At 41.3% G+C, this 22216-nt stretch overlaps 1 protein-coding gene across 5 annotated transcripts in view; it reads left to right on the forward strand.

Moving 5' to 3' along the window:
* Adcy2 (adenylate cyclase 2) overlaps positions 1-22216 on the forward strand; it is a 446592-nt gene that overhangs the window by 210578 nt on the left and 213798 nt on the right. For all 5 annotated transcript variants that reach the window (NM_031007.3, XM_039092044.2, XM_039092038.2 and 2 more), the window contains one exon: positions 17265-17414. In NM_031007.3, coding sequence (NP_112269.2) covers positions 17265-17414 — 150 coding nt within the window. The remainder of the gene's footprint in view (positions 1-17264; positions 17415-22216) is intronic.

Below are 22216 nucleotides of genomic sequence, written 5' to 3' on the forward strand. Positions count from 1 at the left end.
ACTCCAGCTCCCATGCAGGCTGTCTTGAAGGAACTCCTAGTTCCTACATTACAATGAAGTGTGTTTCCCTGTTGACCTCATACATTTGAGAATCTGGGTTTTAGTTATTGAGAGCCACCACCACCCCTTAAAATAGCCACAACAACATTACTTTGCAGAAATAAAGATGGAGCAGAGTATTTAGGTTTTAATTTTATATTGGAACAGATTGTGAAGTTTTGCAATACTCAACAGGCATGGTGGCTACTGACTTTTGTTAGTAAGTCACTGTGGTTACCCAAGAATGACTTAAAATACTTTATTTGCTTTCAACATATAATGACAAGGACTAGTTGTAACTACTAAGTTTTTAGAATGTAATATATGTTGTTTTGACCTTCCTAGTATCATAATAAAATCATAGTAGAGGGTTCTTTTTGGCCTCGAAGCACTATAAGAAATTAATGACACACTGCAGGCATTATGGATCAAGAAAGCCTGCTTTAGTGCTTTTTGTTCTGCGAGTAGAAGTTTGAAGTGGTGGAGGAAGTATGCTCTGCTTGTTATGAGAATTCCTTCAGCTACGCTCATCCTGCACATACTCACAAAGATCTTTGATGAGACCTCTCCAATGGCAGATTATATGACAAACATCCTGGAATCTCAGTGACTGAGATTAGAATCTTATCTTTTCCTGAAAACACTGCTCTGTGGCAGACTACCAATACCTCAGGATCTCACAATCTTTCTGTTTCCTCTTCTGCATAGATCCCTTGTGGGGACGTATGATATAGATAGCCCATTCAGCACTGAGCACTTCAGAGCTATGACACACAAGAATTCACAGTGCCTCAGAATGCATACGCATGACCTGTACAGGTCAAACCAACCCCGATCTCCCCACCAAAAAAAATTCAGCATGAGGCCTTAGTGAATGTTTCCTGTTAATCTGTAGTGAGTCATCTTCAGCAACAAGAGACATTTCTTAGAAAGAGGTATAAGCCTCACATTTTATAATGTCTGAATTTTGTTATTTGAGTATTATTTGCTGGCAATGTGTAAATAAGTGGTTTTCTTCTTACACTTATTTTATGTCCCAATGGCATAGCTCCAATGGGCAAAAGTATTTGCTCTGTAAGCCTGCAGACCTGAGGTCAATTCTTGAATCTTAAGACAGATTGTCCTATGATCTTCACATGTGTATGTATGTTTACACACACATAAATAAACAAAAATTCAGGAAAATAAAATACATCTTCATGCTGATAAGAACTGATTGTGTCAACTCAGATTTCATGTGTTGAAATACTGTCACTCAGAATGTTACTTCCTTTGGATATAAGGTCTTTGAAGAGGTGTTTAGAGCAAAATAAGACATTAGAGTTAGCTCTAATGCAGACCACCTGTTGTGCCAATAAGAAGGGAAGGCCAGAGCACTGATGTGCAGAGCAATGATACATGCAGGGCACTTGCAAATATGAGGTCATGAAAGGTGTTGCAGTATCAACATCCCCTTCAAACTGCAGAATGGAATTTAGTTCCTTTTAGGCAGTTGTCAGTGCAGTGCCTGTGACCTGCTGAGGGCATGGTGGTTGCATCTTAGTGAGCGTCTCTGCATCATTTTAGAACTGCACACTCGGTCTCCTTTTACCACCGTGCACAGGCACAGCACGGCCCTAGGATGTAGCATTCAGGGTTCCACACTGAACTCCAAAATCAACAAATTCATTGGCACCATGATTGGACTTTCCAGCCTCTGTCTCTGGGAAATGGCAGCTTCATTTGGGTTACGCATGACCTCATTGTGTACTCTGCCATTATCATGGTGAATAGAGAATACAGCAGACACCAAGGTACAATAAGAAGACAGCCAGGTGCAGATCAGAGAGAAACCTTAGCTCAGCCTGCTCACACGATGATGTTGGTCTAAGAGTCTTCTTAGATGGATGGATGGATGGATGGATGGATGGATGGATGGATGGATGGATGGATGTGTGGACGTGTGGATGGATGGATGGATGGATGGATGGATGGATGGATGGATGGATGGATGGATGTGTGGACGTGTGGATGGATGGATGGATGGATGGATGTGTGGATGTGTGGATGGATGGATGGATGGATGGATGGATGGATAGATAGGTGGGTGGGTGGGTGGATGGGTGGATAGGTGGGTGGGTGGATGGATGGATGAATGGATGGATGAATAGATGATAAATAGATACATGTGATGGGTAGATAGATGATAAAGAGATAGAGATAGATATGATATGTAGATGAATAGATAGATGAATAGACAGACAGACAGACAAAAATGTTGGAAGGTATGTTTGGGGATGTACTCTGTTTTGGTTGGGTTGTGGTCACTGTTGACTTGAGGATGCAGCTGCAGCAATACTGTGTTAGCACAGAAGTCAGAGGGAGGTGAGAGTGGGTTTCAGACTTTGTTGTCACATACTCACAGGGACATGTAGACAAGGGAAGGCAGGTGCTTGCGGTGACTGAGAAAGAGTCCTCTGAGGGAATATAATGTTTTAGTACATCTCAGCCTCTCATCCTAACAAGGAAACTACTTCTAAGGCATCTTTTTCAAAAGGATTATCATTAACTGTTAACGTTTTTCTTTCTGTGAATGGTTTCAGACACAGGTCAGAACATCTGTGTGTGTTGTTTGTTGTTTGTTTTAATTCCTGTGTGCCTGTGTGCTGCCTGTTTTGATCATGGTGAAAAGAGAGTCACAATCCAAAGTCAACTTAAGGAACCATGACACTTCTTGTCCTTCCCTTTCCCTCGGAGTCAGTGACAATTTTGCAATAACATAATCATCACTTTCCTGGGGACATGCTTGTGAATTCCACATTTTTCACATTGAACATTGACCATCTCTCCCATTCATTATTTCTCATGTGCTTGTATGCAGGTTCACCCCTCCATTGTGCTGTGACCTTCAGTTAAATCCATCTATTAAGTATAAAGATAAAACCTTGAGGCTTTTCTTAGTCATAATGGGACACACTGCATTATCTATGAAGTGGTAATGAAGCAAATAAATTATGGGTGGCATTTAAATGAAATTAACCTTTGTTGATTCATATTAATTAGAGTCTAAATTGATGAAAAGTGTGTTTAAATTTTCTTGGAAAAAAAGGTAATATAACAAGATAAATTATATACTGCTCCTTAGAAAAGTTTACTAAAGCTTAGTAGAATTGGGAGTGTAGGAACAATATACTTACATGCTCGTATACATTTGAAAACACATTGGATCTGTCCTGCTAAGACAATATGCCATTCCCATAGGATAGAACATTTAGAAAGATTCAGAAACCAACATCAAGAAGCTGCTTAGTAGTCTGAAGATCTCCTGATCCCCTGGGTCTCTCAACAAGAGTTGGAAGATCATTGGTGGTTGTAGGGGGGACACTAGACTTTCAAAGTGTAAGGACATGATGACCTCTTTTGACTATCAGTAGGGATGTAACATTCAGGCAACCATTACCAGATGACATCTGATATTAATCAGATGTAATCACCCACATATCAGGGTTCCACCTCAACAAACACAGCTCTCACAGAAAGCCTGCGTGTTCTCAGGAACTCTGAGACGAGTGGGGGTGGGGGTGAAAGAGAGGAATGAGGAGGGAAGGGAAATTGTCTGACAGACTGTTTTGTAGGCATGCAGTGAAGAGCAGGTAGGTCCCCTGCTAAAAGAAAACAACTGGCCCAAGTTCTGGATGCAAGATGTGGAAAATGTGGCGTGTAATCCTAGCAGTTCCTTCTCCATTAACCTACCACAAAAGCCTGCACATCCACTCCCAAAGTGTGATGTGTTTTAAAAAGTGTTCTCCCACAGAGTTAAACAGAAAGCAAGCTAGACCTATAGGAAATTGTCCAATAACAGACTCAATACAAGTTAAAATATTTAAAACCTCCTTTCTGTATGTCTCTTGATTATATCATTGTAACTTCTTTGTAGCATTCATCAGATACATCTTCCTCTTCCCATTGATAAGCCTGTTGTTAAGATAGTCCTGTCAGCTTGAAGTCACCAGAGATGCAGTGCTCTCTTCTGCAGAAAGTCATGAGGGAGCCTTGGGTAGTTTTCTTCCACAGAGTTCTGAATACTCTGATTTTATAGCTTTCTACATATTCTAATCTGTCAATCAGAATGACCTGCTCCCAGTCAGTTCATGTTTGCAGCCACTGAGCTGTGATGTGCATTAGATGTGATTAATTCCCTTTTTGGAGTGAAGATGTGTTCCTAATAAGTATCTGTAGGAAGAAATGATTGTCAAGATCTTATTGATCTTCCAAACTTCATCCTTCCTTTAAGTTTCAAGATCACATCAGAAGGGAAGAAATGGTTCTAAAGGCCACCTACTCCCCCACTGCTTACTCACTGCACTGGAACTTGAGCAGTAGCCCCACAGTCTACCATTCTATACCTTAAATATAGCTAGAAAATAATCCAATAGGTTTCATTTTTTAAAAATATGTATCAAAAATATAAAAGACTGTAATGAAAATAACCATCATACTGCTGCATACTGGGATCCTGAGCCCAATGCGTACAGCTAATTTAATTCTTTTTTTTTTATTATTATTATTTTTTTTATTAACTTGAGTATTTCTTTTTTTTTTTTTATTAACTTGAGTATTTCTTATATACATTTCGAGTGTTATTCCCTTTCCCGGTTTCCGGGCAAACATCCCCCTCCCCCCTCCCCTTCCTTATGGGTGTCCCCCTCCCAATGCTCCCCCCATTGCCGCCCTCCCCCCATAGTCTAGTTCACTGGGGGTTCAGTCTTAGCAGGACCCAGGGCTTCCCCTTCCACTGGTGCTCTTACTAGGATATTCATTGCTACCTATGGGGTCAGAGTCCAGGGTCAGTCCATGTATAGTATTTAGGTAGTGGCTTAGTCACTGGAAGCTCTGGTTGCTTGACATTGTTGTACTTTTGGGGTCTCGAGCCCCTTCAAGCTCTTCCAGTTCTTTCTCTGATTCCTTCAACGGGGGACCTATTCTCAGTTCAGTGGTTTGCTGCTGGCATTCGCCTCTGTATTTGCTGTATTCTGGATGTGTCTCTCAGGAGGGATCTACATCCGGCTCCTGTCGGTCTGCACTTCTTTGCTTCATCCATCTTGTCCAATTGGGTGGCTGTATATGTATGGGCCACATGTGGGGCAAGCTCTGAATGGGTGTTCCTTCAGTCTCTGTTTTAATCTTTGCCTCTCCCTTCCCACCGAAGGGTATTCTTTTTCCTCATTTAAAGAAGGAGTGAAGCATTCACATTTTGATCATCCGTTTTGAGTTTCGTTTGTTCTAGGGATCTAGGGTAATTCAAGCATTTGGGCTAATAGCCACTTATCAATGAGTGCATACCATGTATGTCTTTCTGTGATTGGGTTAGCTCACTCAGGATGATATTTTCCAGTTCCAACCATTTGCCTACGAATTTCATAAACTCGTTGTTTTTGATAGCTGAGTAATATTCCATTGTGTAGATGTACCACATTTTCTGTATCCATTCCTCTGTTGAAGGGCATCTGGGTTCTTTCCATTTTCTGGCTATTATAAATAAGGCTGCGATGAACATAGTGGAGCACGTCTCTCTTTTATATGTTGAGGCATCTTTTGGGTATATGCCCAAGAGAGGTATAGCTGGATCCTCAGGCAGTTCAATGTCCAATTTTCTGAGGAACCTCCAGACTGATTTCCAGAATGGTTTTACCAGTCTGCAATCCCACCAACAATGGAGGAGTGTTCCTCTTTCTCCACATCCTCGCCAGCATCTGCTGTCACCTGAGTTTTTGATCTTAGCCATTCTCACTGGTGTGAGGTGAAATCTCAGGGTTGTTTTGATTTGCATTTCCCTTATGACTAAAGATGTTGAACATTTCTTTAGGTGTTTCTCAGCCATTCGGCATTCCTCAGCTGTGAATTCTTTGTTTAGCTCTGAACCCCATTTTTAATAGGGTTATTTGTTTCCCTGCGGTCTAACTTCTTGAGTTCTTTGTATATTTTGGATATAAGGCCTCTATCTGTTGTAGGATTGGTAAAGATCTTTTCCCAATCTGTTGGTTGCCGTTTTGTCCTAACCACAGTGTCCTTTGCCTTACAGAGGCTTTGCAATTTTATGAGATCCCATTTGTCGATTCTTGATCTTAGAGCATAAGCCATTGGTGTTTTGTTCAGGAAATTTTTTCCAGTGCCCATGTGTTCCAGATGCTTCCCTAGTTTTTCTTCTATTAGTTTGAGTGTGTCTGGTTTGATGTGGAGGTCCTTGATCCACTTGGACTTAAGCTTTGTACAGGGTGATAAGCATGGATCGATCTGCATTCTTCTACATGTTGCCCTCCAGTTGAACCAGCACCATTTGCTGAAAATGCTATCTTTTTTCCATTGGATGGTTTTGGCTCCTTTGTCAAAAATCAAGTGACCATAGGTGTGTGGGTTCATTTCTGGGTCTTCAATTCTATTCCATTGGTCTATCTGTCTGTCTCTGTACCAATACCATGCAGTTTTTATCACTATTGCTCTGTAATACTGCTTGAGTTCAGGGATAGTGATTCCCCCTGAAGTCCTTTTATTGTTGAGGATAGCTTTAGCTATCCTGGGTTTTTTGTTATTCCAGATAAATTTGCAAATTGTTCTGTCTAACTCTTTGAAGAATTGGATTGGTATTTTGATGGGGATTGCATTGAATCTGTAGATTGCTTTTGGTAAAATGGCCATTTTTACTAAATTAATCCTGCCAATCCATGAGCATGGGAGATCTTTCCATCTTCTGAGGTCTTCTTCAATTTCTTTCCTCAGTGTCTTGAAGTTCTTATTGTACAGATCTTTTACTTGCTTGGTTAAAGTCACACCGAGGTACTTTATATTATTTGGGTCTATTATGAAGGGTGTCGTTTCCCTAATTTCTTTCTCGGCTTGTTTCTCTTTTGTATAGAGGAAGGCAACTGATTTATTTGAGTTAATTTTATACCCAGCCACTTTGCTGAAGTTGTTTATCAGCTTTAGTAGTTCTCTGGTGGAACTTTTGGGATCACTTAAATACACTATCATGTCATCTGCAAATAGTGATATTTTGACCTCTTCTTTTCCTATCTGTATCCCCTTGATCTCCTTTTTTTGTCTGATTGCTCTGGCTAGAACTTCAAGAACTATATTGAATAAGGAGGGAGAGAGTGGGCAGCCTTGTCTAGTCCCTGATTTTAGTGGGATTGCTTCAAGTTTCTCTCCATTTAGTTTAATGTTAGCAACTGGTTTGCTGTATATGGCTTTTACTATGTTTAGGTATGGGCCTTGAATTCCTATTCTTTCCAGGACTTTTATCATGAAGGGGTGTTGAATGTTGTCAAATGCTTTCTCAGCATCTAATGAAATGATCATGTGGTTCTGTTCTTTCAGTTTGTTTATATAATGGATCACGTTGATGGTTTTCTGTATATTAAACCATCCATGCATGCCTGGGATGAAGCCTACTTGATCATGGTGGATGATTGTTTTGATGTGCTCTTGAATTCGGTTTGCCAGAATTTTATTGAGTATTTTTGCGTCGATATTCATAAGGGAAATTGGTCTGAAGTTCTCTTTCTTTGTTGTGTCTTTGTGTGGTTTAGGTATAAGAGTAATTGTGGCTTCGTAGAAGGAATTCGGTAGTGCTCCATCTGTTTCAATTTTGTGGAATAGTTTGGATAATATTGGTATGAGGTTTTCTATGAAGGTTTGATAGAATTCTGCACTAAACCCATCTGGACCTAGGCTCTTTTTGGTTGGGAGACCTTTAATGACTGCTTCTATTTCCTTAGGAGTTATGGGGTTGTTTAACTGGTTTATCTGTTCCTGATTTAACTTCGATACCTGGTATCTGTCTAGGAAATTGTCCATTTCCTGAAGATTTTCAAGTTTTGTTGAATATAGGTTTTTATAGTAAGATCTGATGATTTTTTGAATTTCCTCTGAATCTGTAGTTATGTCTCCCTTTTCATTTCTGATTTTGTTAATTTGGACACACTCTCTGTGTCCTCTTGTTAGTCTGGCTAAGGGTTTATCTATCTTGTTGATTTTCTCAAAGAACCAACTTTTGGTTCTGTTGATTCTTTCTATGGTCCTTTTTGTTTCTACTTGGTTGATTTCAGCTCTGAGTTTGATTATTTCCTGCCTTCTACTCCTCCTGGGTGTATTTGCTTCTTTTTGTTCTAGAACTTTTAGGTGTGCTGTCAAGCTGCTGACATATGCTCTTTCCTGTTTCTTTCTGCCGGCACTCAGCGCTATGAGTTTTCTTCTTAGCACAGCTTTCATTGTGTCCCATAAGTTTGGGTATGTTGTATCTTCATTTTCATTAAATTCTAAAAAGTTTTTAATTTCTTTCTTTATTTCTTCCTTGACCAGGTTATCATTGAGTAGAGCATTGTTCAATTTCCACGTATATGTGGGCATTCTTCCCTTATTGTTATTGAAGACCAGTTTTAGGCCGTGGTGGTCCGATAGCACGCATGGGATTATTTCTATCTTTCTGTACCTGTTGAGGCCCGTTTTTTGACCAATTATATGGTCAATTTTGGAGAAAGTACCATGAGGAGCTGAGAAGAAGGTATATCCTTTTGCTTTAGGATAGAATGTTCTATAAATATCCGTTAAGTCCATTTGGCTCATGACTTCTCTTAGTCTGTCGACATCACTGTTTAATTTCTGTTTCCATGATCTGTCCATTGATGAGAGTGGTGTGTTGAAATCTCCCACTATTATTGTGTGAGGTGCAATGTGTGCTTTGAGCTTTAGTAAGGTTTCTTTTACGTATGTAGGTGCCCTTGTATTTGGGGCATAGATATTTAGGATTGAGAGTTCATCTTGCTGGATTTTTCCTTTGATGAATATGAAGTGTCCTTCCTTATCTTTTTTGATGACTTTTAGTTGGAAATTGATTTTATTTGATATTAGAATGGCTACTCCAGCTTGCTTCTTCTGACCATTTGCTTGGAAAGTTGTTTTCCAGCCTTTCACTCTGAGGTAGTGTCTGTCTTTGTCTCTGAGGTGTGTTTCCTGTAGGCAGCAGAATGCAGGGTCCTCGTTGTGTATCCAGTTTGTTAATCTATGTCTTTTTATTGGTGAGTTGAGGCCATTGATATTGAGAGATATTAAGGAATAGTGATTATTGCTTCCCGTTATATTCATATTTGGATGTGAGGTTATGTTTGTGTGCTTTCATTCTCTTTGTTTTCTTGCTTCTTCTAGGGTATAGCTTGCCTCCTTATGTTGGGCTTTACCATTTATTATCCTTTGTAGTGCTGGATTTGTGGAAAGATATTGTGTAAATTTGGTTTTGTCATGGAATGTCTTGGTTTCTCCATCAATGTTAATTGAGAGTTTTGCTGGATACAGTAACCTGGGCTGGCATTTGTGTTCTCTTAGGGTCTGTATAACATCAGTCCAGGATCTTCTGGCCTTCATAGTTTCTGGCGAGAAGTCTGGTGTGATTCTGATAGGTCTCCCTTTATATGTTACTTGACCTTTTTCCCTTACTGCTTTTAATATTCTTTCTTTATTTTGTGCGTTTGGTGTTTTGACTATTATGTGACGGGAGGTGTTTCTTTTCTGGTCCAATCTATTTGGAGTTCTGTAGGCTTCTTGTATGCCTATGGGTATCTCTTTTTTTAGGTTAGGGAAGTTTTCTTCTATGATTTTGTTGAAGATATTTACTGGTCCTTTGAGCTGGGAGTTTTCACTCTCTTCTATACCTATTATCCTTAGGTTTGATCTTCTCATTGAGTCCTGGATTTCCTGTATGTTTTGGACCAGTAGCTTTTTCCGCTTTACATTATCTTGGACAGTTGAGTCAATGATTTCTATGGAATCTTCTGCTCCTGAGATTCTCTCTTCCATCTCTTGTATTCTGTTGGTGAAGCTTGTATCTACAGCTCCTTGTCTCTTCTTTTGGTTTTCTATATCCAGGGTTGTTTCCATGTGTTCTTTCTTGATTGCTTCTATTTCCATTTTTAATTCCTTCAACTGTTTGATTGTGTTTTCCTGGAATTCTTTCAGGGATTTTTGTGTCTCCTCTCTATGGGCTTCTACTTGTTTATTTATGTTTTCCTGGAATTCTTTCAGGGATTTTTGTGTCTCCTCTCTATGGGCTTCTACTTGTTTATTTATGTTTTCCTGGAATTCTTTCAGGCATTTTTGCGATTCCTCTCTGTAGGCTTCTACTTGTTCTCTAAGGGAGTTCTTCACGTCTTTCTTGAAGTCCTCCAGCATCATGATCAAAAATGATTTTGGAACTAGATCTTGCTTTTCTGGTGTGTTTGGATATTCCATGTTTGTTTTGATGGGAGAATTGGGCTCCGATGGTGCCATGTAGTCTTGGTTTCTGTTGCTTGGGTTCCTGCGCTTGCCTCTCGCCATCAGATTATCTCTAGTGTTACTTTGTTCTGCTATTTCTGACAGTGGCTAGACTGTCCTATAAGCCTGTGTGTCAGGAGTGCTGTAGACCTGTTTTCCTCTCTTTCAGTCAGTTATGGGGACAGAGTGTTCTGCTTTCCGGCGTGTGGTTTTTCCTCTCTACAGGTCTTCAGCTGTTCCTGTGGGCCTGTGTCTTGAGTTCACCAGGCAGCTTTCTTGCAGCAGAAAAGTTGGTCTTACCTGTGGTCCCAAGGCTCAAGTTCGCTCGTGGGGTGCTACCCACGGGCTCTCTGCAGCGGCAGCAACCAGGAAGACCTGTGCTGCCGTTTCCGGGAGCTTCAGTGCACCAGGGTTCCAGATGGTCTTTGGCTTTTTCCTCTGGCGTCCGAGATGTGTGTGCAGAGAGCAGTCTCTTCTGGTTTCCCAGGCTTGTCTCCCTCTCTGAAGGTTCAGCTCTCCCTCCCACGGGATTTGGGTGCAGAGAACTGTTTATCCGGTCTGTTTCCTTCTGGTTCTGGTGGTGTCTCAGGCACAGGGGTCCTGCCGCTCCTGGGCCCTCCCCCACGGGAGCCCAGAGGCCTTATACAGTTTCCTCTTGGGCCAGGGATGTGGGCAGGGGTGAGCAGTGTTGGTGGTCTCTTCTGCTCTGCAGCCTCAGGAGTGCCCACCTGACCAGGTGGTTGGGTCTTTAATTCTTTAGAAGTGCTAAGGAGGCGCTTGAGATTTCCCACAGCCATGATTGAGCACTATGTGGAGGAGAATGTCAGTTGATCATTCTCAGCTCCAGAACACTGTCCTGAGCCAAATGCTATGCTCTGAGATGCACAGAGCTTGCTGCGTACTCATTTGCAGCTCTCTGTTGATTATCTTCCCTTTTACTTTTCTAGGACTGACACTTGGCAGTTTTGCTTGTTGTTGGCATGTTTCAAATTCTTTCCCTTCTTACACTGTGTTGTTGTCCTTCCTGGTGATGAAAAACCATCATTTTGTGGTGGGTGGTCTTGTACCATGGCACTTCACCTCACCCTCACCACCTCAGTGCTTCTTTCTATTTGGTGTATTTCTTTTAATTTCCCACCCGAAATATATAGGGAAAAAAAAGAAAGAAAGAAAGAGAGAAAAACAGAAAGAAAGAGAGAGAAAAACAGAGAGAAAGATAGAGAGAAGGAAAGAAAGAGAAAGAGAAAGAAAGAAAGAGAGAAAAACAGAAAGAGAGAGAGAGAAAGAAAGAAAGAGAAAAAACAAAGAAATGAAATGAAATACTGGCCTCTTTTTAATGCTTAGCATCTCAGAGTCACAAGAGATAGGAGCTGTCACCTAATGGATTTGATAAATTTCTGTGGTGTTTGAACTCAATAAATTAGCATCCTTAAATGTTTCCGTCCCAGGTGACATTTTCTCAGATGGGTCACCCCTTCGAACCACATGGTCTGTGAAAGTCACTTGACAATCTCCTTACACTCCTCTCTGAATATACATGGCCATGCGGCTCTAAGGATCCAAGGACATGTGTCTCCAAAGGGTAGCCATTTAAAATGACTTTAAATCAAGGAAAGCTTGTATAGCAGAAAATAGAAATAACTTGTAAAGTAATAAAAAGTGTCTGTTCCTTGTTTTTTTAAAAAAAAATACATCTCTTCTGAATTCCTCAGAAATCCTTAATGCCCTGGCAAAGGCATTTCTCCTGAAGGTAAGGGATGGGCTATGAGTTGCCCTAACAGCACCAATCTTGGGAAACGAGTACATCTCAGAATCTGCTTTCACATGTTACTCAATTTTCTTTCCTTGACTGTAAAAGGATTGATAACTGTGGTGTGCTCTCTAGGCTCCCCGAAGTTTGAAAAGTGGAAAGTGTGTGGAGGAAAGATGGTAGGTAGCAGGGGGAAAGCCACATTGCTGCTTACTGGTGAATACTGGTAAATTCTGTCTTCTACCTGGTTCCTTCTACATGGTACATTAAGGTACACCTCTGAGATTCCATGAGAATGTTAGACAGAGCTCCCATATTTCTGTCAATTAGAGGCAGAAGCTTCCATGGGGGCTGTGTGAGTTCAGATTCCAGACCTGAGCCCTGCAGGATCTGAGAGCTTGGTTTTAATCTTCAGGGTAAGACTGTCCTGGTGCTCTTATCTAAAACAATTTGTTTTCTTCCAAACCTTTCAGAGGAGACTAAGTTCCTTGTCCTGTTCTCTGACAAAAGTGAGGGCAGCTAAATGAAATAAGATAAAAGCGGCAAAGAGACAGCATGATGCTATCAAGAAAAACCAAACAGTGTGAAAATGAGGCTCTTTATTATGTGTTCTGTTTGACAGCCTTCTGAAAAATAAAAGGCTTTGATGTTATTTCTAAAAGCGAAATCCTGACCTAATCATTTCTTCCACGCCTAAGATTTAATGTGAAGTCACATGGCTGCATGAGTCTGGAAGAAAAATGGTTCAGGACATTAGTCATATTTGTAAATACATGGTGTTATTGAAATTCCATAGTCAGTTCTGTTAACCATAGAATACCATATACCAAGATAAAAACCAGGCATCAAGAGAAATATTTCATAAGTTTTCCTTCAGAAAAAAAATCTGATATTTCATTGGCATTAAGTCTTAGTCATTTGCTTCTTGTACATACTCCTTTGTGTGTGCACATAAAGCTCAGGAGATGCATTCCTTCTAATTGTCCTTCCTGTACCCAGGAAGTGTTGAAAGGCATCAAGAATGAATGATGGGACTGGAAGAGAGAGATCAAAAGCTAAGAGCACATATTGCTTTTGCAGAGGACCCAAATCCTGATACCCAAACCCACATTGAACAACTTACAACAGCTTATATAAGGGATGCAGCAGCTCCAGCCTCCTCAAACACTTACATACATGTGCACGTGCACGCGCACGCACACACACACACACACACACACACAAGTGAGTGTGTATGTGTGTATTCGAGCATGTGTGCATGTGTTCCTATATGTGCATGTGTGTGCTTGTGTGTATGTGTACATGGGTGTACATATGTGTGTGCACATGTGTATATGCATTGTGCATTTATGTATGTGAATGTATGTATATATTGTGCATGTGTGTGTGCATGCATTGTGCTTGTGTGTATGTGTGTGCATAAGGATATGTGTGTTTTGTGCATTATATACATTTGTGTGTGTGTGTATCTGTGTGTGTGCGTGTGCATGTGCATATGTGTAGACCAGAGGTCAACAAGGTCAAGTGTCTTCCTCAATTGCTCTTCACCTTACTTTTGGTATCTTTCCTTGAACCTGGAGCTTGTGGATTGGCAGTTGAACTCCAAGAACCTTCTTTTTCCTCTTCCCATTGTTGAGATTACAGAAGCATGCCACTATACCCAGTTTTCACAAAGTGCGGGGGATCAAACTCAGGTCTTTACACTTGCACTGCAAACACTTTACGCACTGAACCATGTCTCCTGCTTCATAATTTCTGACTGGATAAGAATCATTTGACTGATGCCACATTGGCAATGTGAATGGGCCCTGAAGTTCTCAGGCAGGTCACAGCCAAACTTCAGGCTGTGATTATGGGTCTGATCTGGATATAGAATTCCCTAGACATCTTGCCTCTGGACACGGGACAGAAGATGGCTAAGGTAATGAAGAAAAGAACTGCAACCTACAGTGCTGTGGTGACAGGGCCTTTCATTATGACTGGTCCTGGAGAGGATAAATCACTCTCTTGATATCTTGTATCTGAGCCAGTCAACAGTTGTCCTGGGGACTGTGGGACAGGACAGGGTGCACCTAGGTAGAAAGGGGTACCTCCATTCTGAGAAAGGAAATAAGTAAACAGGGCAACCAGAGGAAGGACATACAAAGGAGCCATTCCTTGGCAATGGATGAGGCTCTGTGCTAGGATGCTGGTCTGACAGGCTACACTGGTGCCCCCTGCTGGGAAGATTGGTGCACAGACATGACTTTGCTAGTTCTGGTTCTTACCTTGGGTTCATATTCTGGAGTGTTCAGCTTTGAAACTCTCCCCATTTGGTTTGAAGACAGTTTTCTGGGAAGAAGGGAGTCAGCGCTCACAGATAGTAACTAAGTTGCTTTGTTATTATTTCAACTGTGCTTACTAAGGAGTTAGCATTTTCTAGTTGAGTAGCCGGGCTTGTCTTGTCTTTTCTCATTCCCTGCATTTCTCAGAACACCATTTTTCAAAGAAGTTCCAGCGACGATGAGGTCTGAATCATCTTCAGCAAACCAGATGGTCGTTTCACAAAGGCTAAATATGATAAGAGTTTATGAATGGTGTGGACATGAATCTCGAACCAGTCTTGTTCAGCTGCAAGCAGATCCCCTCAAACAGAGCATTAAGAATGTTTTCTAGTGAGCATAGTTGCACATGTCCCTAATGCCTGCACTCAGGAGGCAGAGGCAGATGAATCTCTGTGAATTCAAGACCAGCCTTGTCTCTACATAGTGAGTTTCAGGACAACCAGATATACACAGTGAGACCCCGTCTTGAAAAATGAAAACAAAACAAACAAACAAACAAACAAACAGAATGCCCTTAAGACTTCCTATCCATCCAGGATTGCCACTCACAGAGGCATCGTGTTACTATATAAATGCAACAAGAATTTGAGATTATGAAATGTATGGATATAACAGAAATCTGACACATTGTTCTCTGATCTGGTACATATACTCATGGACACATGAAACACTTGTGTATCTGGGTCATATGTGTGGGTCATGTAGACATACAGTTATACACACTACATATGTATGTTACATTAATCACATATGAATAGGCTCCTTATGCATATAGCACATAAGAAAAACACACTGAGAAAAACACCCTGAGGCCTACCCGAAGTTAATATTTTTAATTCTCTGTACTAATGGAGTAGAAATAAATTATGACTGCATAAAGGAATATCTTAGGGATGAGTTCTGAGACTGAGATGGAGCAGCTGGTGCCTCCCATGTGGGTTACTAGGACAGCACTGACGGTTCCTCCCAGTCTGTTGAGTTCTTTGTGGATTCTACAGAATACCAGCAGCAACTCTGAGATGAATTCATCACCCCATCCCCCTCGCCTTAATTCTACTCCCACTTGGTCCCTCAATTCTCCAGTATGCCCCAGGGCTTTGAGGTACTTAGAATCAATATGTCTTTTCCTTCTGTGCCCACAGCCTGTCAAGGTATAAGGCATCAGACAGATGCAAAAATCATGGCCACCTTTTTTATCATTGTGACTTTGGAAGCACGGTTATGATTGTCCCCTGCCTACCTCCCAGATGAAGGTCTTCCACAGCCTAGTTGAGAGGCTCTATTTGATACATAGCTTGACTAGCAACAAAGCAGATGCCGACGGCCACTGTCTTTAAGTCCAGGAAATAATAAGCAAGCTGCGTGGCCTAGGTATTTTACTCAGGGAAACTCTAGGGTGACAGTCAGAAGAAAACCTTTTAGTCAGAGAGGGTGAAGTGACATTACCCATAATTCTCTGGAGCTCAAATCTGAGAAACTTCAAAGGTGTGGGAATAAATCTCCCACCCATTGTGTCTGCTGGGGAACAGGAGGCCTTTGGAAACAGTGCCTTTCTGATGGCACTGAAGCTCCAAGTGATTTGTCATGTTAGAGTTATATGTCAATATCCTAGGTAGACCTACAAGTTCAGCTATGAGCACTGAGGAGCTTACAGTATGTGAATCCTGTGCCAGATAGCAAGGGCACAGTGGAAAGGCCATTGTCTCCTCCTGCTGACAAGAATATAAAGAGAATGTGTCTTGAGAGCGAATTTGTAGCATAAACCAAGCACAAAAATATGCATGACTTTTGACTTCTTACATTATTAGTAACAGCCTAAAGCAGTGATCAGAGAGGAAGTCACGGTTTCATACAGGAGTTTGACATCTGCAGCAGAATTAGAGCACATGGAATATTAACACGGTAGTATTGAGCAATATAGATGTATATAGACACGACTAAATGAGTCATAGTACCGAATACTAAATAAGAATTTGGAAACCTGCCTACACATAATTTCTGTAATCTCGGACACCTTTTATTTTATGTTACATTAAACAGTCAACGCATACAGCTTCAGTAAACATGAAATCTGGCCTTTATGAACAAGAGGGACGTCTTGACAAAATAAGTTTAGAACCAAATTTTAAAATAGGAATGTCAAGTGGATGAACACCATCCTTTGGACAGAAGGCTTCTTCCTGAGCGGGGAAGTTGGGGCAGTTTTCAGATTCATTTTACATTCTTTTCTTTTTCCATCTAAATTCTTGAACATACTTTGGTTCATCAGAAGAATCACAGCTACCTTGTTATTTGTCTATAAACAAAAAAATCACTTATCTAGGTTTAGTGGCTACATTTAGAGTAAAGATAGCACCTGTCAGCATATCAGTGACAATCACTGAGAGCCAAGGTAGTCAGGGTATCACAGTGGTGCTATATAACAAACTTAAAAGTCTGTCATAGTGGAGGTGGACTGTAGACTGCAGGTTGCCTGGGAGGCCCTCTTCCACATATCTCTCTTCTTGAATAAATGCAGTAGATAGCAAACAATAGATATACACTTGTCCTGATAGCAGACATGAGAGTAGTGTTAAATCCATAATGCTGCAAGCCCTGTGCTGGGTGCAAAAGGGGACTCTAAAGGGCACACATGTCATAGGGGATAGAATCCTAAGAGATGTGTCTTTGTTTGTTGGGTTTGTTTTTGTTTTTGTTTTAGGTAAACCAGAATACCAATGTCAATTGAGAAGTAGATGCAAGAATTATTATTCCCTGAGTCTTTTTTTTTCTTTAAAGATTCTTCCTGATATACACACAGTCTGCTTCTGTTGGGTCGACAAGGAAGAGATCCTTACCTTATCAAATGTCCTCTTCTGTCTCTTTAGATACTGGCCAATGTGATCATTTTCATTTGTGGGAACTTGGCGGGAGCCTACCACAAGCACCTCATGGAGCTTGCCTTGCAGCAAACCTATCGGGACACGTGTAATTGCATCAAGTCCCGGATCAAGCTGGAATTTGAAAAACGGCAGCAGGTAAAATGTGTTTTTAATCCTATATCTGTACTATCCTGGGCATTTCTGGATACCAGCTATTAATTAACATTAGCGGCAAGCATCTGTCTTGGTATAAACAGGACTGTGATGTCAGGGCAGTGTGGCAGCAGCTGTTCTCTACTCCGTTGATCATGAACATCCTCCAGAGGCACTTGAGTATCAGGGAGGAGATTCATTAGGGGCTGGTGGCTGCCCTTGTCTGTGGTTGCCCCATGGTGATGGTTAGAGTGGTGTACAGAGATGTACATAGGGAATTGCATTCTGCGTATTGAAACAATACAGAACATAACTGATAGAGACATTGAGAGGCAGGTGCAGGCAAAGCCTTCAGTGTCCTCTAGAGTGGGCAGGACCACATACAACAGACACCCTGGAGGAAAACCTTACCCATGGTCTTGCAGTGGACATCCCTTACCTTAGGTGGTGGCATGATGTTGTGTTTGTGGCTTCTCTCATTGCTGTGAGAAAAATTTTGACATAGGCAACTTAAGGAAGGATGGGTTCACTCAGCACTTGGAGTTTAAAGTCTCCATCTGTCATGACAGGGAAGTCTGGGAGCGAGACTGTGAGGCAGCTGCTTCCACTGTGCCCACAGTCAGGAAGCGGAAAGACATGGATGCTGCTGCTCAGCTTGCTTTTACTTTTTATTCTTTGTGGGGCCAGAGTCCACAGTGTGGTGTCACCAACATCCATATTAGTTCTTCTATTGTCAGTCGCCTTTCTGGAAAACCCAGCATAGACACGGAGATATGTTTCCTTGGTGATTCTATATCCAGTCAAGTGGACAATAAAGATTCACCATTGCAAGGTCCCCATCCCCACCCCACCCCCGACACAGAAAGTGACAATCGCCATACCTGACTCTGAACGCTGTGTTCCTCCTCTGTATGACTGGCTGTGATGTTATCTGTGCTGTTAAAAGTATTTGTACCATAGTCCAAATATAGATACTGAATTAAGTTGTATTAAATCAGCATCTTCTCTAAATTTCATCAAAATGCATTTTTGGTGGTAGGAGGGAAAATTATCACTTAAGTGTTGGCACTGAATTTCTCTTTGTATGTAGATTTGAGAATAATGATCAGGTTTTTCCAAAATGTGAACATCAGCTCATCTGTTTAGCAAATATTTGTTGAATACCATTTGCACTGGGTATGGTTCTAAGCATCTGGGTGTCAGGGTGAGAATATGAGGTTCTCACTGCTACTATTGGCAAATCTTGTGGATATTTTTAAATATTCTTTTACCTCCTATTCAATTAATGTTCAATTCATTTGTCTATGTATATATCCATCCTGGTTGCTATACCTGAGTCTCATGATGAATTCCCTCAGCTCCGTAATGCTTGTCTCTATTGAAAGAATTCAGATGAGACATAGCATACAAAGACAGAGTGTATTACAGAGTAAACTGGAGACCTCTCAAGGGATGAGAATGTCCAGTGGCCAAAGGAAGCATTGCAGAGCAGAGCAGTCTTCCAATGTAAATGTGCAAACAGAGAAGGGAGAGCACTGTGCTTTAGGGGAAGGTTTTACAATGTCACCTCTAACATCTCTAAAACAGTCAGGCCTTACTGATCAGTACTTTTCTGTATAGATGAATGACATCCCATCTAGATTGAGTCTTATTGGAGGGACAATGAAATGCTCTTTTCCCTTACCAGAATTTCTGGGTTCTAGAAAATTCCACAATGTCTAGACATCCCATCTAGATTGAGTCTTATGGGAGGGACAATGAAATGCTCTTTTCCCTTACCAGAAAACATCCACCTAGCAAGTAAATTTTACAGGCTTCTGGGAAATCCAGAATAATATCACATTTCCTCTTAGAACCAGAGAGGGACTCAGATTCCCCTATCTATCTATCTATCTATCTATCTATCTATCTATCTATCTATCTATCATCTATCTTTCTTTTTTCTTCCTCCCCTCCCCCTCTCTCTTTTATTGGATATTTTATGTATTTACATTTCAAATGTTATCTGCTTTCCCCTTCCCCTGCTTCTATCTTTCTTTATGCAGCAATCCGAGTCCTTTTGTCTCCATTTCTGGTTCTACAAGCTCATGATTATGAAGAAGGAGGTCCATTCCCAACAATTTTCAAGACTGCTAATAGCTAATTTAACTATTTAGCAGACATATCAAAACCATAGACAATTGTTTACTTAAGTAGCTCTTCAGATTTTCTTTATATACTTGTGCCCAGTCATGTTTAATTTCTGGGTTCTAGAAAATTCCACAATGTCAGTAGACATCCTTTCCCATTCACAGTTGGTTCCACTACAGCATGTTGTTTGGTTTTGAGGCTTCCTGGGGAAACAGAAACAAAAACAAAACAAAACATGTATTCACACAGACAGGTCACCAAATAGACCAAGGAAATAATTCCATTCAGTTTCAGATTCATGGATGGGTGGATTTATTGGTGTTCTCTTCAGAAACAAAGACGACTCAAAAGCATCTGCATCACTGAGAAGCTCACACAGAGTGACTTTCAGGTCATGAAAGGTGCCTCACTGGAGAACTACCAGATTCAGCTTTATGTCTCTTACATATTTTAGTACCGCCCATGTACTTAGGTGGTCAAGATGGAGTCCTTACAATCTAATCATCCCTCTTATGCTAGAAGACTTAACAAGTCTATCGCTGCATGCCTGGGTGTCACTATACAGTAGTGGTTATTTCGTTGCAATAATTGCACAGCCAATTAATATATCTGAGAGGTCACTGCAATATTCCTGTATGTCCAGTGGTTGTGTCTATAACCACCTAGACTAAAATTTGAATAATTGAGAACAGACAGTTTTTCTTGAAAAGGAAATACAGCAAGATGATTTGACTTGGGTGTTAAGAGCACTTGCAGCTCTTACCAAAACCTGAGTTCAGTTTCCAGCACCTATGTAGGTCGGCTCACAACTACCTGTAACTCTAGCATGATGGCTCTGATATACTCCCTCCAGACCTTCATGGGTTGACATCATGTTGACATAACCCCCACATACTATCACAAACATAAACACATAATTAAAACATCAAGGCTCCCAAACCCCGTGGGAAAGAGAACTCACCGCCTAGACAGATGGGCACTCCTGAGACTGCAGAGCTGAAGAGACCACCAATACTGCCCACCCCTGCCCACATCCCTGGCCCAAGAGGAAACTGTATATGGCCTCTGGGAACCGGTAGATAGGGGCACTGGAGCCGCAGGTCCCCTGTGCCCGAGACACCGCCTGAACCTGAAGGGACCAGATCAACAGTTCTCTGTACCCAAATCCCTGGGAGGAAGAGCTAAACCTTCAGAGAGGTAGACACATCTGGGGAGCCATAAGAGACTGCACTCTGCCCACATTTCTGACTCCAGAGGAAAACACCAAACGCCATCTGGGACCCTGGTACATGGGGGCTCCCAGAAAGGGCAGCACAGGTCCTCCTGGCTGCTGCCCTCGCTGAGAACTCATAAGCAACACCCCATGAGCAAACTTGAGCCTCGGGACAGCAGGTAAGACCAACATTTCTGCTCCAAGTGACCTGCCTGGTGAACTCAGGACAGAGGCCCACAGGAACAGCTGAAGACCTATAGATAGGAAAAACTACACGCCCGAAAGCAGAACACTCTGTTCCCATAACTGGCTGAAAGAAAACAGGAAAACAGGTCTACAGCACTCCTGTCACACAGGCTTATAGGACAGTCTAGCCACTGTCAGAAATAGCAGAACAAAGTAACACTAGAGATAATCTGATGGCGAGAGGCAAGCGCAGGAACCCAAAAAACAGAAACCAAGACTACATGGCATCATTGGAGCCCAATTCTCCCACCAAAGCAAACACGGAATATCCAAACACACCAGAAAAGCAAGATCTAGTTTCAAAATCATATTTGATCAGGATGCTGGAGGGCTTCAAGAAAGACATAAAGAACTCCCTTAGAGAAACGAAGGAAATCATAAATAAACAAGTAGAAGCCTATAGAGAGGAATCACAAAAATCCCTGAAAGAATTCCAGGAAAACACAATCAAACAGTTGAAGGAATTAAAAATGGAAATAGAAGCAATCAAGAAAGAACACAGGGAAACAACCCTAGATATGGAAAACCAAAGGAAGAGATAAGGCGCTGTAGATACAAGCATCAACAACAGAATACAAGAGATAAAAGAGAGAATCTCAGGAGCAGAACATCCCATAGAAATCATCGACACAACTGTCAAAGATAATGTAAAATGGAAAAAGCTACTGGTATAAAACATACAGGAAATCCAGGACCCAATGGGAAGATCAAACCTAAGGATAATAGGTATAGAAGAGAGTGAAGACTCCCAGCTCAAAGGACCAGTAAATGTCTTCAACAAAATCATAGAAGAAAACTTCCCTAACCTGAAGAAAGAGATGCCCATAAGCATACAAGAAGCCTACAGAACTCCAAATAGATTGGACCAGAAAAGAAACTCTTCCCGTCACATAGTACTCAAAACACCAAACGCACAAAATAAAGAAAGAATATTAAAAGTAGTAAGGGAAAAAGGTCAAGTAACATATAAAGGCAGACCTATCAGAATCACACCAGACTTCTCACCAGAGACTATGAAGGCCAGAAGCTCCTGGACAGATGTCATGCAGACCCTAAGAGAACACAAATGCCAACACAGGTTACTGTATCCTGCAAAACTCTCAATTAACATAGATGGAGAAACCAAGATATTCCATGAAAAAACCAAATTTATACAATATCTTTCTACAAATCCAGAGCTACAAAGGATAATAAATGGTAAAGGCCAACATAAGGA

The sequence above is a fragment of the Rattus norvegicus genome, chromosome 1 (genome assembly GCF_036323735.1).
Source record: "Rattus norvegicus strain BN/NHsdMcwi chromosome 1, GRCr8, whole genome shotgun sequence".
Taxonomy (NCBI): Eukaryota; Metazoa; Chordata; class Mammalia; order Rodentia; family Muridae; genus Rattus; species Rattus norvegicus.